Here is a 17,454-nt window from a genome sequence, read left to right as displayed (position 1 = left end):
TAAATGAGTGAATCTAGCATTCCTGAGGATAGAGATAGGAGATGAGGCTTTGCATCCTTGGATATTTTTTTTTTTTTTTGATGTTTGTGGTGTATTTGAAGATAGGGAGTAAACTGTGACTAAGGTGTAGAACAAAGGACTGGAAGATTTGGTTATTTAACTTCTACCAGTGACTAATTCCCAGCAAATCTTAAGTGTCCCTTCATTATAGAATAGTGCTCTAACAAGTCCTTGTAATGATATGCTGCCATAATGCCCCAGATGATATTACAACATGATGTTTTATCAGAAAATTACATCAAAGGCCCGGCATTCAATTATGATAGGCTGGGTTGGGACATCAAGCAGCCTGCTGTGCTGAGATTGTTTTCAGCAATGAAATGAGAACACCCTTGCACTGTAGACCTGCTGGAAGGCTACAAAGGAAGGTTTAAACTTCATGTCTGTAGCTGCTATCAATCTCAACATTTTTTCTGTGTGGAATTTGCATGAGGTCAGTGGCAGAGCTCAGAAGGAGCTCAGACCCAAGGCTCTGCAGGGATCAGGACACAGGATCTGCCCATGTTACACCACACAAACACAGTGTTTGTTTGGTGTTGTTTGAATAATCATCAAACATCAAAGTGTGGCTCAAACCTCAGCTGCAAGGAGCCACACTCGTAGCTCATGGATGTCCATGCTCATGGGAGGGAGATGGGATAGAGTGAAGGATAAATTACTCACCTTGATGTTTCCACTGGATATTTACAGTATACACAGAAAAAGACCCAGCTTTTTCATCACCAGCCTCAGTATTACAGCAGCAAAAAGCTATATAAATGGAGGTGGTGGCTGTTTGTATATGAAAAAATTATGTCATACATATTATGTATTGTACATAACATATCACTAGTTTTAAAGGGAAGAGATCACATTTTGCCTCCCATCCATTAAACCCACAGACAACCAGATAAACAATATTCTGGGATTATTTTAGAAAGTAATTCATTATAAATAGGATAATGAATTAGTAATAATTTACTAAAGCAACAAAAGAGATGATTGTCTTCAATTTTATTATTCAAGTAAAATATTTCCTTTGGAAGGAAAACTAATTAGAATGTTTCAAAAAATATGGGTCATTTGGTAACACAATTAGTGTCTTCAACCAGACAGAAGATAGCAGACTGAGGTTAAACACACATTTGGTAAGAATAGTTTGATTCAAGTGTATCCCCATGGTAGAACAAATTCAGAGGGACAGCGGGGATTTAGGTTTATGTTTTGTCTTCCTGGACACCATGTTCCAAATACTACTTTGAACACAAACCTTTCCTTTCATGTATTCCCAGGGGGGCACTCATTGTACATTTCTCTGGACAATCTGTGCTCCCAAAGTCATTATATAATCTTGACATAATTAGCCTTTTTGTTAAATTATTTGGAAAACAGAAATCGGGTTTGTTAGTCATATGATATTTCCCTGTTTCCTCACTGCAGAGAGCCCTGATTGCTTAGGATTAACACTTCCATTTATGTTGCTTAGAGCTGACACCTCATTTTCATGTACTCCAAGTTCAGCATAATCACAGACCTAAACGAGAATAATCTTTATTTCTAAACCCTGCTGGTATCAATAATTCAACAAGGTCACCTCCAGCCTTGGAAGCGCTCGGGCTGCAGAGGAAGGGTGGTGTGCCCATTCCAGTGTCCGACCTGGGGCTCATCAGCCCCGCAGAGCAGCAGGAACGGGCCGAGCCCATCCTGAGGGATGGAGCAGGGGCTGTGCCCTGCAGGGCTGATGCCAAGGGATGGCAGCAGGGGCTCTGTGCTCCCCAGGGCTGATCCCAGGGGATGGAGCAGGGACTGTGCTCCCCAGGGCTCTAATCCCAGGGGATGGAGTAGGGGCTGTGCTCCCGCAGGGCTGATCCCAAGGGCTGGCCGGGCTCTGCTCCCGCAGGGCCCGTCCCGGAGCAGCTCTGAGGGGGCTCCACGCCCGCCCCGGCCCTGAGGGGACACTCAGCCGCCAGGGGGAGCCGCTCCCGCCGCGTCCTCGAGTCGTGCGCGCGGGCTCGGCCAAACCCCGCCTTCCCCGCCCCGCCCCGCCAGCCGGTTGGCGAAGGGAGCCGTCAATCCGAGCGACGCCCGCCCTCCTCCAACCGTTCGGACCCAGGCTTGATTGGCAACCGCGCGCCGCTGCTCTCGCGCCGCAACCTTCCCCCGCCCTAGCTCTCCCTCTGCAGAGCGATTGGCTGATATAGTTGTCAATCACGGATTAGCACCTTCCCAACCAGTGGAGCCGCCTCCTGAGCGCGAGACGCGGTTTGATTGGTGCTTCGGGCTGTCAATCAGCGGCGCGCCCCGCCCCGTCGCGGTCAGGTAGCCCGGAAGATGGCGGCGGCGGCGGCCGGTGGGGCTCTGTGAGAGGAGCGGCGGCGGGGCCGATGCCGCGGAGTCGGGGGGCGGCGGCTGCCGCGGGGGCTCCCTGGAGTCGCTGAGAACCTCGAGCCCCTCGTTCGGCGCCGGGCCTCGGTCCGGGAGCGGACGGCATGCGGCAGCGCGGGGGGCTCGGCGGGAGCGCCGGGCGGCGGGGGGGCGGTGGCCCGCGGCTCCTCGGCCCGCGACTCCTCGGCCCGCGACACCTGCTCGGGCTCGTCCTTCTGCTGTGGCCGCTCGCGGGGAGCGGCGAGGCGGCTCCGCTGCCGCCAGCAGGTGCAGGTGAGCGCGGGGGAGCGGGGCCGGGGGTGCGGCTCCGCGGCGGGGCCCGGGAGCGGCGGCACTGCGGGTTTCCGAGCCCCCGTCCCTCCCCCGTGCTGCGGGCACGGCTCCGCCGAAGCGTCGGGAAGGGCACGGCGGGCGGATGGGGCTCCCCGGCTGTAGGTCACGGCTGTGCCGCTGGCAGCGAGCGATATCCCGCTGTGGATCGCTCAGAGCCCTGACACCGAGCTGCGGGATTGTTCTGTCTGTGTTTACCGCAGACCGTCTGCCCGTAATGCTGCTGCTTTCACCTGTTCTGAGCTCGGCGGGATTTTTCTTTTTTCTGGTTCTGCCTGTGAATCCTGTGAATCACCGGGACTCCCGTTCTGGGTGGAGGCTCCTCAGGGCAGACGGCACTCCCCTGTTTTCCGGTCAGATTAGTCGGATTCCCCCCCGGCCCCCCTCCCCTGGGCCAGGCTCTCTAAATAGTCATAGTCATGTAGTTCACATTTATTTCTCTCGTATGTTAGGTAACGCTGAGTTCCTTCGATTTCCCTGTCTATTTTCCTGTTTGTCTTAAAGGCACAAACTAAACAATATGTCCTCGCGGTCGTAGGACTGATCAGAGGTTTATTAGGATTCACAGGTACCAACTGTGTCTTTGATTCATTTTTATCGTTGGTGTTTCATTGGGGCTTGCAAACATAGCATTGTATTGAGGCTGAATTTTGTTAGGGGTGGGTTGGTTACAATGTGCGCTGAGATTCCCTTCTAGCCGTGAGTTGTACAGCTTAACTAGACAAGATGTTGAGGGAGGAGCAGGAGCAGTGGGGAGGGGAAGATACGAAGCACAAAGATTAGGTAATTTGGCTGCTCTTCCACATGAAGTATCAGAACTGGGAGTGGAACCCATACTTCCTTTATTTTTGGACCTGTGTCTCTATCCCAGTTTTTCCTTCCCAGAACATTTAGGAATTGTTCATAAATCACTCCCTCCATCAGCTGGCTTTGAGGTCTTTCATACTTTGTGTAAAAGTGAACTTCTGAAAAAGAGACAACTGCCAGTCAAATCTTTATTTCCCTTGATGCTACATGATTTATTTATAAAATACTTGAGGTTTATCCAAATAATACTAATTTGTCATTGAGCTATAAGGGAAGACAGCAGAATCAGTTCTGTATGAAGGATTTTATAATGTCTTTCCTGGGTCTTACTTTCCTTGAAATTCCCTTCTATTCAAAGGGAAATGTCAAATGTCAAATTATTATTCTTTTACAATACAATTTTCTCTTTCCTATGAGGACTATGCATGTACCTTACAAAGATGGGGGAACAAAGCATAACTTCCATGGCACTGGTAAAAAGCTTTATTCTCAAAATGAAAAGCTGATTGGGCAAATTACAGGACGTAGTATTAAAGTGTTGTTGTTTGGTTTTGGTTTTTTTTAATTCTGTAATTTAATAAAGACTGAATCAGCTGTGCCAACTGCAGTACTGCTAAGAGAAATATTTATGATGCTGTGATATTGGGCTCATACAACATGAATGAGGTACTGTAATTTTATCCGTAGGTTTTGGTTATATTTAGGCCACAGTATGTATACATGGGATGTTAGCTCAAGTTTAGCCAACTGTCCAGATGCTGTCATGGGAAACCCAGTGAAGTCCAGGAAATGAAGCTGCTGCTGTCTCCTGTGTCTTTGCCCATGTAGGAGACAATGTATTTGGGTTACTTTATTGATGGATATTTAGTAGTGAAACTTTAGGGCCTCATTAGGTGCCTTTTCCAGTTTCACTGGCATCACTTTTGCTGGGAGGACTTCCTCCTGCCTGAAATAATGTGTGTCTGGTGGGTTGAGTGCAACAGGTCCTGTTATCATCACCTGTATGAGCAGCAGGAAGTGGGGGAAAGCTACAAGGCCTTTGTTTTTGTTCCTTCCTGTGAATATCTTCCCAGTGGATGACAATGAGACTGGTTCAGCTTGAACCTTCTCTGTCATTCTGGGCAGGTTTTAAACCTGTCTGAAGACAAACCTATGACGTTATTTTGCAGGTTGTGTTTAAAAACAATTCAGCCACATTGTGAATGTCCCTTGTGTCCCATGACAGGTGGCTTTGATTTCCTCTGCTGGGGCTGGCAGGGGGTGCTGGGCTCCATTCTGGACCTTGGCAGTTTTTGCAGTTGACTGTAACACTTGGTCTGATACATGTGGATTGAAAATTGAGAGGAATTTGATGGGCTCTTCATAGAGTGATTACTAACTGTTTTCAAAATTACTTTAGAATCCCACAATTCTTCACCTAGCAAGAAGGGCTGCTTCTTTGGCAATGGAGAAACATTTTTATGTGTGCTTCTTGTAATAGGAAAGATAGGATCCACAGAAAAGGGAGGAAAGTGCCTGTAGTTATTGTAAGGAATTGCATAGAATCTTTCATGAAGTATACCTGTAATAAATTCTCCTTTGGGGAGGAAGCTGGAATGCTGGAAGTGGTGATGGGCAGGTTCTAGCAAGACTAGATTGGATTCCTTGAGCAAAACTGCTCCAATTTGTGGGCATGCAGTGGAAGTTTGCCAGCCTGGGTGGCTGGGAAGCTGTCAGGTGCCAGGGCCCTGATGGAGAGGAATGATGCTGCTCTTCTCAAGTGTGACTTTAAATTGCTTGCATTGACAAGGTGTTCTGTAATTTTTTTTTTTATCCAACAATAAGGAGAGGAGGTAAAGGAAATCAACTGTTTCCTTGGTAAGGTTCATAGCAATTGTTATAGGAAATATGAAAAACAAGCTGTTGAAAATGCTACTGCCTAAAAATACTTTACCCAACTTAGGTTTAATTTATTCTGTGAGTGGAAAAAAAGAATACTGATATGTACTATGCTAGTTCTGAACTTAAGGTTTGGCTTTATACTGGAGGTAAGAGCTGGGGCAGTTGTGCTGGAAAGGAGTTTCAAGGCTGAAGTGTTGAAGTTGTCTTTCACCTGCAGAGCATTGGTGATTTTCCCCAAGTGCCTCAGCCTAACATGACTTCCACTACCAGCAGTGTGGCTGAAGGGAGGACATTTGGGCACTGCTTTTCTGCAGCAGTCAGTGCTTAGCAGCCCAACTGCATCACAAACTGCCATGGCTGCTTTACTGTGCTAAAGCTGTACATGTACTTCAGGCTCCCAGTTCTGACTTGGATTTCCATACTTGACCTTAATTCCACTGAGCATCTGAATCAAGTGTGTGTGTAATGTCAGACAAAGTGTTTTCATCATCTCTGTGCTCTATGAAGTCTTTGCAAATACAAAGAAGAGGGACTCAAAAATACTTTTATTATCCTGTAAAACTTGAATAGGTGGTAGCATTTTTAGCAGGTGTGTTCAGTTTCACACTTGTGATGACTGCACAGTCTGATCAGTTGAAGTGAGGAGCTGGACTTGGTGCCTACACAATTGCTTTTTGAGAGCCTTGGCCAGTTGGGTGGCAGTGGCAGAGAGTCTCTGCTGGTGGACTTGGTGATGCAGGATCCAGGAGGAGATTATTAGAATATTATATAAAAATATACTATTGCTAGTATCCAGATATGTTCATCTGGAGTATCTAAATATTCATGCAGCTGTACAAATCTAAAGTATCTAAATATTCAGTCAGCTGTCCTCAGATGACAAGTTCAAACTTTGAGAGGAAGTAACTTTTTTTGTTTTTGCATGAAGATGAGCTCTGTAGTACATACATACTCCTGGGAAAATTGGTGCTTTTGGGTTGCTTTGGCTTGATCATTTACTTGGAGTTCTGTCAGACTGGGGCTAAATTGCAGTTGTGGTCTGTGGTTTGGTACCATGTAAAATGTCTGTGACTTGCCCATAATAAGAAAAGCCATTTTCTAAGTGGATGCAAGTTAGCAACTTGGATCACTGGAAGTTAAGAAAAATCTTGCTTTTACAGTGGGGATTTTAAGTGTGGTCTGTGCCTTTCATGGGAATGGTCTATCCTTCCTCCCCTTTCGAGCTGAACTTGTTTACTTGTCCCTGTATTTCATTTTATAATTTCTGTCCCAGGAACTAAATAATCATAGAACTAAAGAAATTGAACTGAAAATTTGTCTTTTATCTTTCATGTGTATCTGTGAGTTTGAGGTAAGAAGCCAGCCCTGACTCTGGCCTGCAGGGATGTTTCACGCAGAGCTTTGTTCACAGCCTTGCTTTGCTTTCTCTGCCCGTGGCTGTAAAGTGTCTGGACTTTGCTACAACTAAAGGAGTCCTCATAGGACGAGGTCACTTTCTGAAGCAATTTCTCATCTCTTGAATGCTTGGGTGTATTTAATAATTCCCCAGGTATCATTGCAGCATATTTATTAAGATAGCACTGATCAGAGAGTGTTTGAAGGTTTGTTGGCACAGCATCAAGCGCTGGGCATTGGTTTGAAAGGACCCATTGCTGGGTGCTGGTTGTGCCCCTGCATAAAAATAAAAAAGATTTTGTGAGATCCACCATTCTGGATAGGTAAATATGATTGGGAGTAATTTTCTGGATGCTTGCTGTAGTCTGGTTTCAGGCACTGCTCACACACAGTTTATCTGTGTGGGATTAAGGGACCTCAGGCAGTGTAATGCCAGAGCTGCAAAAATCCCAGTTCTGTTTCAGTACTGACACTGCAGTTCTGCAGCAGGAGGACAGCACATGGAGCACATGGAGTCCTGGAGTCCTCCTTAGGTTTTATTTTGGGGCTGCCTTTCTGTTTGGTCTGGGCACTTAGTGTCTGGAGCTCGATACAGTTCTGGATACAATTTGCAAAAACTTCAATGCTTTTGTTGCTCTGTATGAGCTCTTTGTTTTCATTGTACTGCTGTTATGAAAGGTCTTGAGCAACGTCTAGATACAAGAAACATTTTGTCAACTTTTATAAGCAGAAATGTACGAAATGTGTCGGGATGGTCCTTTCAGCCTGCATGTGTGCTTTAAGTGCTGTCTGTAGCGAGGTGTTGTGCCATATATAGCTTAGGCAAGGTAGTGGTGGGAAGCACATTGTCACTAAATTGTCTTCTGAGGGATTTCAGTATGAAATGCTGTACAAAGTAACACCTTGTCCAACACTGCTGCACTTACAGAAGTTTCCTTCCTGATAAGAAAACATCACTGTAGTGACTTAACAGTGACATGACTCTTTTGGGACTGCCACTGCAGCGTGGTATGAAAGATGTGTAGAAAATAGTAACAGGAGATTTTTTTAGTGCTGACTTTTAAGCTTTCAGCTGTAGACCAGATCCAGTTCTCCAAAATCAGTCACTTTCTTGATGGCCTGTTCTGCCCAGGGATCCTTTAGCAATGAATAGGGATGAGAAATAGATCTAATAAGCTCTTTTTACAAAATGCTGCTGCTTCCTTTCTCTCCTGCATTTCTTAACTCAACTGTACTTGGAGTTGGAAAGGCATCTGCTATAAAATCAAGATTCTGGAAAATCCCATCACGTGAAAGTTGCATTTATGGATTTCTTTCCTGTGAACTGAAATTAGTCTCATCAAAGGCATTGTATCTTATGGCTTGTATTGCTGTAAAATAGTAGGAGAAAGAGATATTTTCCTTTTGGTTTCCATGCTGCAGACAATGCTTTTCTGGTGCTTGGAGGAGCCATGATGTGTGATCATCTCATGATACTTTGAATTATTGTGGTCCATCCTGTGTTAAAAAAACCCAAACTGCAACTCCTGTGCCTCATTGTATAGCAGATGAAAAAAAAAAATTGTTTGAGAAGGAATTAATTGTCAAAACCAACATCTAGCAGTACAGAATCAAGTGTGCTCAGCAGAATTTTGTGAGTGTATGTACATGTATGCACATACATGCAATTAAGAGTCAGTGATGCATTTGCAAGATGATAATGCTACCCAGATTTTCCAGAAACACTGCCATGAAGGCATAAGGCACATAATTATTTAACATGGATATTTTTTGCCTTGTCTTAAGATGCCTTTGTGCAAACATGAGATTCTAGCACTGAAACTTCAAACAGATCTCACTCTGTAAACACTTGAAGTACCAGCCTATATTTAGTCCTTATTAAAATTGAGCAGTATGCTGTTATGTGAGTAATTCTCTGACATTACTGGGAAGACTTGTAGGATAATGGAATAAGGTCAGTAATGTAAAACTAATCCCAGCTCAGAGTTTTGCTGCTTACTAACTGTTCAGGCAATATGCAGGCCAGGACAAGTGCTCAGAAGCAGGAGGATCAGAGCAGTGCTGTTCTGAGATGCTGGGCTCCAGGAGAGTCCAGCACTGCCCTGGATATTCTTGCCTTAGGATATGGAACATGTGCCACCCTAACACACTGAGTGGGTTGGAGCACATGTAGGAGAAACTCATTTGAGTGAAGCACATTGTAAAAACATTTAGGGGAACATGGGATAAAGTAGTTAAAAAGAAAAAAATATTGGCTTATGCTGCAGGATATACTCCTGCAGGATATACTCCTGTTCTTTTTAAGGACAAATGGGAGGACAGAAATCATTTGCCAAGAATTATTGATGTAGAATTGCACATCCATTGTGATATGAAGAGATTTCTTCTTGAAAATATTGTAACTTATTGCATAGGACAGTGATATTTCATAGTCATGTGTCCACAAAACACACATTTAGCTGTGCAACTGGCTTTTGACACTGTAGAAATATATCCAGAGCTCAAGATAGATTGGAGGAGTGTCAGAGGCGTTTTTATTGTTTCATGGGGAACACTCTGTAAGAAATGGCCTTGTTGCTGTCTTTGTTCCCTTTTTTTCCTGATGGTTAATTGTTGTCAAGAAGAAGAGCTGTTGGCTTTTCATGAGAATTGTCTCTGCATGTGCCTTGGCCTTTCATCCCACCCACCTGCCCCATGAGGGACCTAATGGAGTTCAGGGTAAGGCAGGGATTGGAATGGACAAGTCGAGGAGAGGGATGAAATGTTTCAGTTTCTGTCTAGAGGAAGATGGGAACAGACTTGTATTTGACTTTTGATTTTTTTTTTCCCACACTACTGCTGAAGTCTTGTCATTTTGCTTGTGTCTTTCCAAGTGCCAGACTTTGATTTAGGCCATGTGGCACAATTCAGGTTTAGCCAGGAAATTGTTTTATTGACAAGCTGTTAGTTACGGCTTCTTGTTTTCAGAGAGGAAGTACAATTGTGCACAAGTAACTTGGATAGCTGTAGCTTTAAGTCCCTAAGAGTCTTTTTTTCTTGAGAATATATCTAGAAAGTATGATTTTCCATAGGAGAAAAAAAAATATCAGGTGATAAAGTGCTTTTACAAAAGGGTACATGATAGTGAGGGTTACTTGTATTAGTAATGCATTAGACATTTGCATTATCCAGTGGAAGGGTAGCAATAATGCCGTAAGACAGACTTTTGAAACAACTCTTCAGTTAATAATATTTTCAACAGTTTGTTCTAGGTTACTGTTTTAAGATTTGTGCTTTAAACATTTGTGCTTTAGTTGAGTGTCTTAGGTACTAAGGATCTGAATGCTGAACATTTCAGGTGTAGACTGAGAAACATTAAAGTTCCTTTAGCGGTGTTGTGTGTCTGTTCTTAGAGAGTTGCTCAATGAAGGAACATTTCCAGTCTCTTCCTGAAATACTTTGGGCATTTGGATCCATTTTAGATTTCACTGAGGTGCTGCCATTGTGTTGAGGACAGCGAGCCAGTGAAGATCTTTGAGATCTTGGGAATGTTTCTTCCTGTGGTACTGGAACTCTACTGGCCATGGCCATTCAAAGCAAAGGGCTGATTGGAATTTGGAGTGTCTTCTCACACTAAAATGCTCTTCATTTTATTTTCAAAAGAATGTCTGAAATGCAAATACCACTCCTTCAAAACTTCTGTTTGCTGTGTTTTATCTCTGCTGAAGGTTGGTGATTGAAATGCCCTTCTAATGTAGTGTTTTAAAGTCCATTGTGCTATAGCATTGCACAACTAAATAATGACACTGCACCCATTTCTTCTGAAACTTAATCTTGAAAACGATGCTTTTTTGGCTCAGTTGTTAAATGGAGCATAGCAGGAAAAAATTGAGATTACAGGAATGTGGTAAGGAATGGAATGTGCTTGAATTTAGTTGGGTGTTTTTTTGTTGTGAAATGGAGGAGTTGCAGTGTCTGTTGTGCTTCACCTTGTCATACAAATCAGGCATTACACAATAGATGTGTCTAAAATAATTTTGAATAGAGGTTTGGCTTAGTATTCTGCCTGTTACCTGCAGGCCATCTGAATTTATAGGCCTGGTTCTGTCTGTATGGTTTTGTGCTTATTAGTAACAAACCTCTGAAGACTTCAGGGTGTAAATAAATGCAGGAGAAACTCTTTATGAGGGAAAGATAATGATCTGCATCTGACTTGTGGAGAGCTGGGTAGGAGTCGATAGCACTTTCCCACTTAATTGCTGGCGTAGAACAGAATGACAGCATTATTTAGGAAAGTTGGGGTAGCTTTTAAAATCACATTTGTCAAAACCACTATAAATTAGGGTGATATTACACTTTTAAATGTGGTTACTTTAATATTTGTTAAAAGCAGAGTAAGTAAACTGACAAAGTTTATGAAAGATGCCCTGGGTTTAGCTAGGGAACAAAATTAGATTTGGTCATTCATTAGTATTTTAAAGGCTGTGCTGTTCTGACTTGGTGTCATAAAGTAGCATCTTAGTTCATGATCATATAATTTGAGTGTGTCCAAGAGACAGTTTAAGTGACTGCTGTCATGCTAGATTTGTGCTGGAAATAGTTATAGCTATTAGTGCCAGTTATATAGCTGCTCTTGAAAGGAAATGGGCTCTTGCTTATGCAGTGGGACTGTTGTTGCATAGCAACTACTGTGCTGAAAGCTTCAAATCAGATGCTCCCTTGAAGTTCACGGTGCCCCAATAATGCTTAATTTATCTGTGCCTTACGCTGCCTTTATCACAGTGGTGAACGCCTTTTATGAGTGCACAATATACATTTACTGTTCTTTCTCCCTGTGCTTAGAACTCTGTGGAATCATGCATTTTTTTAGCCCAGTTTTCTGAAGGTGGAGACCTGAATAATGTGATTACTCACATTAAACCAAAATCAAGAGTTCAGGCATCCTGGCCTCTCATAATCTGTAGAAGAAAGGCCAGCCCAGCATGCCTCGTGCATGGGCAGCACATTGGTCCTGGGTTGTCCTGAGGGGAGGCTCTTGCTTGACAGGCAGACAGAGGTGGAATATTTGGCTAGTTGGCACTGCTCATTACTTGTAATTAATGATACCAAAGGATGCCACAGGTGGATACATGAGAGCATTTGAGTACTGGGGGCAGACTGGGAAATGGGGTAGAGAAGGGAAACAGTCATAGTGAAAAAAGAACTTGTGTTTGCTTAGGTGTGGAAGTTGGTGGTTGGAGAACTGTCTGATGAAGAATGGAGATGTAAAAGAAAGTCAGGAAGATATAGGGAATCCTGGCCTATAGAAGTTTCTTTGAAATGCCTCGTGTCAAAATAACACATGCTTTGTATGAAAATGACATTTTCCAGCCCTTGAAACGTTGTAATAAACACTGCTGGGTGTGTTCTCAGGTCTGTACTTGATCCTGAGGATGCCAGCACAGTTCATCATCACTGTTTCCTCAGTGAGCCTCTTCGTGTGCTTGCCTGTGTGCAGCCTTTGACTTCACATGTACTGTGCTCAAATTCAGGCTTTAGTGAAGAACTTGCTTGGGAAATGGCATCTTCAGAGGTGCTGAGGAATGTGCTTCTGTAGCTGCTAATTAAATACCTACCTCAGCCAGGCTTTCACTTGTTTATGATACAGTGTACTTCCAAAAAGTGGGTAAATACCATAGATATGTTTAATCCTGTGTAGCTTTGAAAGCACACCTGATTTTCTGTGCTGATGACCTAGGTGCCATTTTGGGATGGAGCATGTGCAGCACAGAGCTTTGTGAACATTGTTGTGTTCACCTTGCAGTAGCACTGAGTGATGCAGCTGCACTTCCTCTCCTGCTCATTTTAATACAGGGCTGATAGAATCCAGGCCTCTTCCTCTGCCTTAAGGAGTTTGGATATACCAAAGCAAACCAGTCTAGACTGTTTGTATTCGCTGACTGGAAGCCTTTTACTGTTGGCATGTTAGAGAGAGTATTTTTTAATCTGTTTGGTGGTTCCTTTCCTAAAGAACAGATTCTCACTTCTGGGTAGATATTAAGATGCCTTAAGTTGTTACTGCATAGGGTTACAGTAAATATGGCAGGGTTTTAAACTACTATGCTAAGTAAATCTATTAACTTCTCCAGAGTATGTGATATTAAGAATCTTAACTTCTGCAATAATTATGAAATTAAGTGTTTATTGGAGTTTATCCAGGTTTATATTAAAGTTATTTCAATTTACAATGTTTTTTAACAGGTTTTTTAATTTAGGGAAACTCTTGTGTGATGACTTTATAAAATGGTCCTCTGTATTAATTAGAATGGATTTCTTGCTGGTTGCTTTTTTCAGTCAGGACCATAAAATAAATGTCATTGCTTCATACTTCCACAATTTACAAACAAAAGGGTGTATTAAACATCTTCTAGTTCCAAGTCATTTTACTAAGCTCCAGTGAATTAATATTGGATGGAAATAGTTGAAAAATGCAAATGAGGTTATACTGCAGCAGATTTTCAGCACTTTGTCACAAAGACCAGTTCCAATACTTAATCAGTAACTTCTGTCACTGAATATGTGTTCATGCAAGCTATTAAAATAGCTTTACTTAAAATAAATTTTAGCCCACTTACAGGTTGCCATAATTTAATACTTAACTTTACATTAATTTTTTAAAAACCCCTGCAAATTAAAAATATTACTTATTAATTACTATGTAAGAAACTTCAAAGTTTATCCAAACAGAAATGGGTTCTGTAATTCTTAGTAAATGGCTTTTACTTGTGTGAGTCATCTGGAATGCTGTTCTGTAACTGTTGCAGAAACTTGCCCAGGATAATTGGCATTTTTCTTGTATTCAAGCTTCTGTTCATAATTTTCTATGTGAAAATTGCCTTGTGCTTTTGGAAGTTTAGATGACTTCTATCTTAACAGACCATTAATAAATTAATGATTAGCTGCTTTTTCAAAGGTGATCTTTGCTTTAAAAAAAAAAAGAAAATCATTACTTTCTCCAATTAATTGCTGCTCCTTCACACAGTTTCATTTCTAGGGAATTATGGAAGGTTTTAAAGGTTAGGAGGTAGCATAATGAACAGCAGCAATATTTTTCTTTTCTGTACTCTTTCCAGGACACTTCAAAGAGATGGTTACCTTATGGGGAGCAGTGTAACTTGCATGAAAGGCTTGGACTTTGGACTTGATAAATGTGTAGTTTCTTTCACAGAAGGAATTCCAGCAAAAATCTTCTCTTTTTCATATACAGGGTCTGAATGCATGTGCAGTGTATCTAACATGTGCAATAAATGCAGCTTGTGATTGATAGTGCTCATTATGTCTCACTTTGAGTTCAATAAATGTCTCACTTCATTGTACATAGGATCATCAAGAGCTTGAATCCTGCTGGCTGGATTTGCTGGAGTAACTTGTAACTGCTGGGGGTCAGAAGTGGGATCCTGAGCTGGGGTTAGCATGGCAATATTTCTGTTCATTCCATCTGTGCTTGTGCTGCTGTAGCTGGGATAGAGCAGGGCTGAGGGGTTGTGGGCAGAGGGACCATCATGACCAGCTGATGTATTTGCAGTAGATGAACTGCTGGGGACACAAACCCCTGGCCAGGTCTTGAAAACAAACAGTAGAGTTGAGGGAAGGAAAGCAGCTTGAAGGGCTGTTCAGGTTCTGGTAGAGGCTGCTCAGAAAGGCCACCTGGCAGGTGACATGGTGCTTGGAACAGAAGGCTCTGGTGTCCCCTCAGTTTGTGTGGGGAAAGGGAAGTCTCTGTAAAATTCATGTTAGCCAAAAGAGACCTTAGAGTGTACCAGAAAGCCAAAAGAAGGCTGGATAGCATTTGTTAGTGTTTTATACACTTGGCACTTGAGGTGCTTTGCTCTCAAGGAGAAGTCTGAAGTCCTCAAACAGCAGGAATGCCTCCTTGAGTAATGACAGAGCTTGTGGGCCTGAGTTCAGTGTGCAGGGACTGGCTTGGCAGCTCTGCCAATGCATGAACATTTGAGGAGGTTCAGGAGTCTTGATCTTTACTGAGAGCAGTATATGGGGATGGTGGTGATGTGTTCCTGGGTGTTTGTTGGGGAAATCTGCATCTGTTCACTGGATAGTCTGAGGGGAGTTGACTTCTTCTTTCAGTGAAGTTGTTGGTGAAGGTGAGGAAGTTCTTGGGAAATCCAGTGTGATGGGTTTGGGAAGATGTCTGAAAAGTTAATTCTAATTTGTAATAGCTGGTAATGTAATTTTAGTTGGTGGTGTTTCTTGGTCTTTTTTTGTTATTTGGTTTCAATTAGGAGTTTAAAGGAATTCCTTAAATTTTATCTCCAGTTGTATTACCTGTGTTTGTTTGTCACAGTAATTTAGGTAATTAACGAATTCACAGAATGTTTATATTTGCACTTCAGGTAATTTTTAGTCTCCTAAGTAAGGCTACTGAACATCTGGAGGAAGTAAACACAAATCAGCTGTTATCTTCCCCTTTTTGCTTGTTGATGCTTAGAAATGGGAAAATACCCATTGTGTTACAAAGAAGACTTGATTTAAATGAATATAATTTGTTCTGTTGAGAGCCCTCTTCAGAGATACTTTGTTCTGTTCAGAATTATGACTAAAAGCTGGTGAGTGGCCCCACATTGTTGTTGATCTGTGTTTGAACAATGCTCAGTGTCTGCAGTGAAGTATTCCCAGTCCCTAGTGAGGTTAGAATGCCAAAGCTATTGTGGAAACTAGAAATCACTTGTTTGAAAATCTTCCATTTTTGCTAACTTTGATTTGTTGTATTGGTAATAGTCCTAATTGTGCAGCAAATGTCACCTTCTGGAAGTGTGCTGACACACTTTAAAGCAGGATTTTCATTATGTCAATTTAGTCTTTACATGTAATTAAAATAAGTAAATATTCTGTAAGTGTTCAGTGGAATATGATGAAAAGCTTTTTCTGCAAATCTCTCAAATTTTGCAGTTTTTTGAAGGTTTAAGAGGTAGGTGGACAAGTTTGTGTCCCTTGACAAGTGATGAACTTCTGCTTTCTTATTTTTGAGGCTTCATTTACACCCTGTCCTGTTGCCAGACGTTCCCATTGATACTCAAATGCTCTCCTAAAATCCAGCCAGTGCAGGTCACCTGCCATTGTTGGACTCTGACAGTGATGTAATAGCTCAATACATTTTAATCAGATGTGGTCCAGCTACTCCTCTGATCCCTGTGGCAGTACCTGTTTGAAAAGAAGCAGCAACAGCAAAAACAACTCCTCCAGATGTGTGCTCTGGTCTCCTAGGGAACCACATGTCTTTGTTCTCTACTGAAGATGGAAACAGGAATGAAAATAGGTTTAATACCCCTGGCAATAACTTAAGATTTTTCTAAAATGCCAATTGAGGCTTTTGATCCTGTGAGTAATAACCTGGCTTGATCTCAGGAAATGTGTTGTAGAATGTTTATATATAAAATTTTGGAAAATTATTTGAAGTGTTTGTAAACCAGCTGGAAATCTAAAGTTCTTGAACTGAAGACAATCACCTAGTGAATCACAAGGAACAGAAATGGTGTGGAGCTGATTCCATCCATTGCACTTGTGACAGCTGCTCGTGTGTTTGGCAGGCTGTCACAAATGCATTTATTGAAAGAGAGAGCACTGTCCTGTAGTGATAGATTTTACATTTGGGTGCAGTTGAAGTGAGGATTTCTTCTAGCTGCCTGTTCCTGTAGGTCAGGTGTTTTAGCTCTTGGGAAATATCTTCCAAAAGACCAGATTTCTACTCTCTGTGTTTGGATATTTGTATTAATTTATTGACTTAAACATAATCCCAAGGCTTGGTGCTCTCACTGTTCATCATAAACTTCAGTAAATCACATTGGCTGAGGTCTCTTAGCTGGAAGCAGGTAAATCCAGGATGGTGCAGGCAGGTGGTGAAGCACAGATGCATTTTGCCAGTTTGTCCTCTCTGTTCACTTTCTTCTTAGCTTTGATCACATCCATGGGATTAAATGTTCAGACTCCCATTTTTAAATAAATGCAGGTGGATAATATGTTTTGAAGGAACTTCTTAGGGTGCTAAACATATTTACATAATACTGCATACATGTTTATTTCTAGGAGAAGGAGCTGCAGCAGAAGTTCCTTCATCTTTTGTGATTCTGTCTCTGTGCACTCTGGTAGTCCTGGTCATTCTGCTGGCAAACTGTGTCTCCTGCTGTAAAGACCCTGAGATAGATTTCAAGGTAAGAGCTGAAGTGATCAGTGTGTGTACAGGTGATAATCTCAGCTGGTGTCCAGAACACTTGATGAGCTGTGCTGATGCTCTGCAGTGCCACTGTGCATCCTCTCTCCTGAACAGCCACTGACTGTTCCTACAGCTGTGGGTCCTGATGCAGCTGTTTCTTTTAACTAATTGCTCCCTGCTGCAGGAAGGATCTTTAATGCCTTTTCAAAATAATAACTAGTTATCAGAATTAGTAATAAAAGTTACACCTTTGAGACAATCTGCTCTGAAGAACCTTTTTGTTGTTTTTCTGTGTTTTGTTTTTTCATTGTCTGCAGATGGGGCCTGTCAAATAAGAATACTGAGGATGCATATCCACTGTAGCAAAACTCTTGAGAAATTGTCATCAGAGAATTGTTACTTTTGGAACATCTGTAATCAGTGTTCCTAAA

The 17,454-nt window shown here is 42.4% G+C and overlaps 1 protein-coding gene across 1 annotated transcript in view; it reads left to right on the top strand.

Annotated features, from left to right (window-relative positions):
* The first annotated feature begins 2,341 nt into the window (after positions 1 to 2,341).
* Positions 2,342 to 17,454, top strand: part of LMTK2 (lemur tyrosine kinase 2) — a 41,900-nt gene continuing 26,787 nt past the window's right edge. The window contains exons 1-2 of the mRNA XM_054643458.2: positions 2,342 to 2,697; positions 16,897 to 17,021. Of these exons, the coding sequence (XP_054499433.2) occupies positions 2,529 to 2,697; positions 16,897 to 17,021 (294 nt within the window). The 5' untranslated portion in view covers positions 2,342 to 2,528. The remainder of the gene's footprint in view (positions 2,698 to 16,896; positions 17,022 to 17,454) is intronic.

This window comes from Agelaius phoeniceus, chromosome 16 (assembly GCF_051311805.1).
Source record: "Agelaius phoeniceus isolate bAgePho1 chromosome 16, bAgePho1.hap1, whole genome shotgun sequence".
In the NCBI taxonomy this organism is placed as follows: domain Eukaryota; kingdom Metazoa; phylum Chordata; class Aves; order Passeriformes; family Icteridae; genus Agelaius; species Agelaius phoeniceus.
The sequence above is the reverse complement of the archived record's forward strand: the minus strand, read 5'-3'. Positions and strand labels throughout refer to the sequence as shown.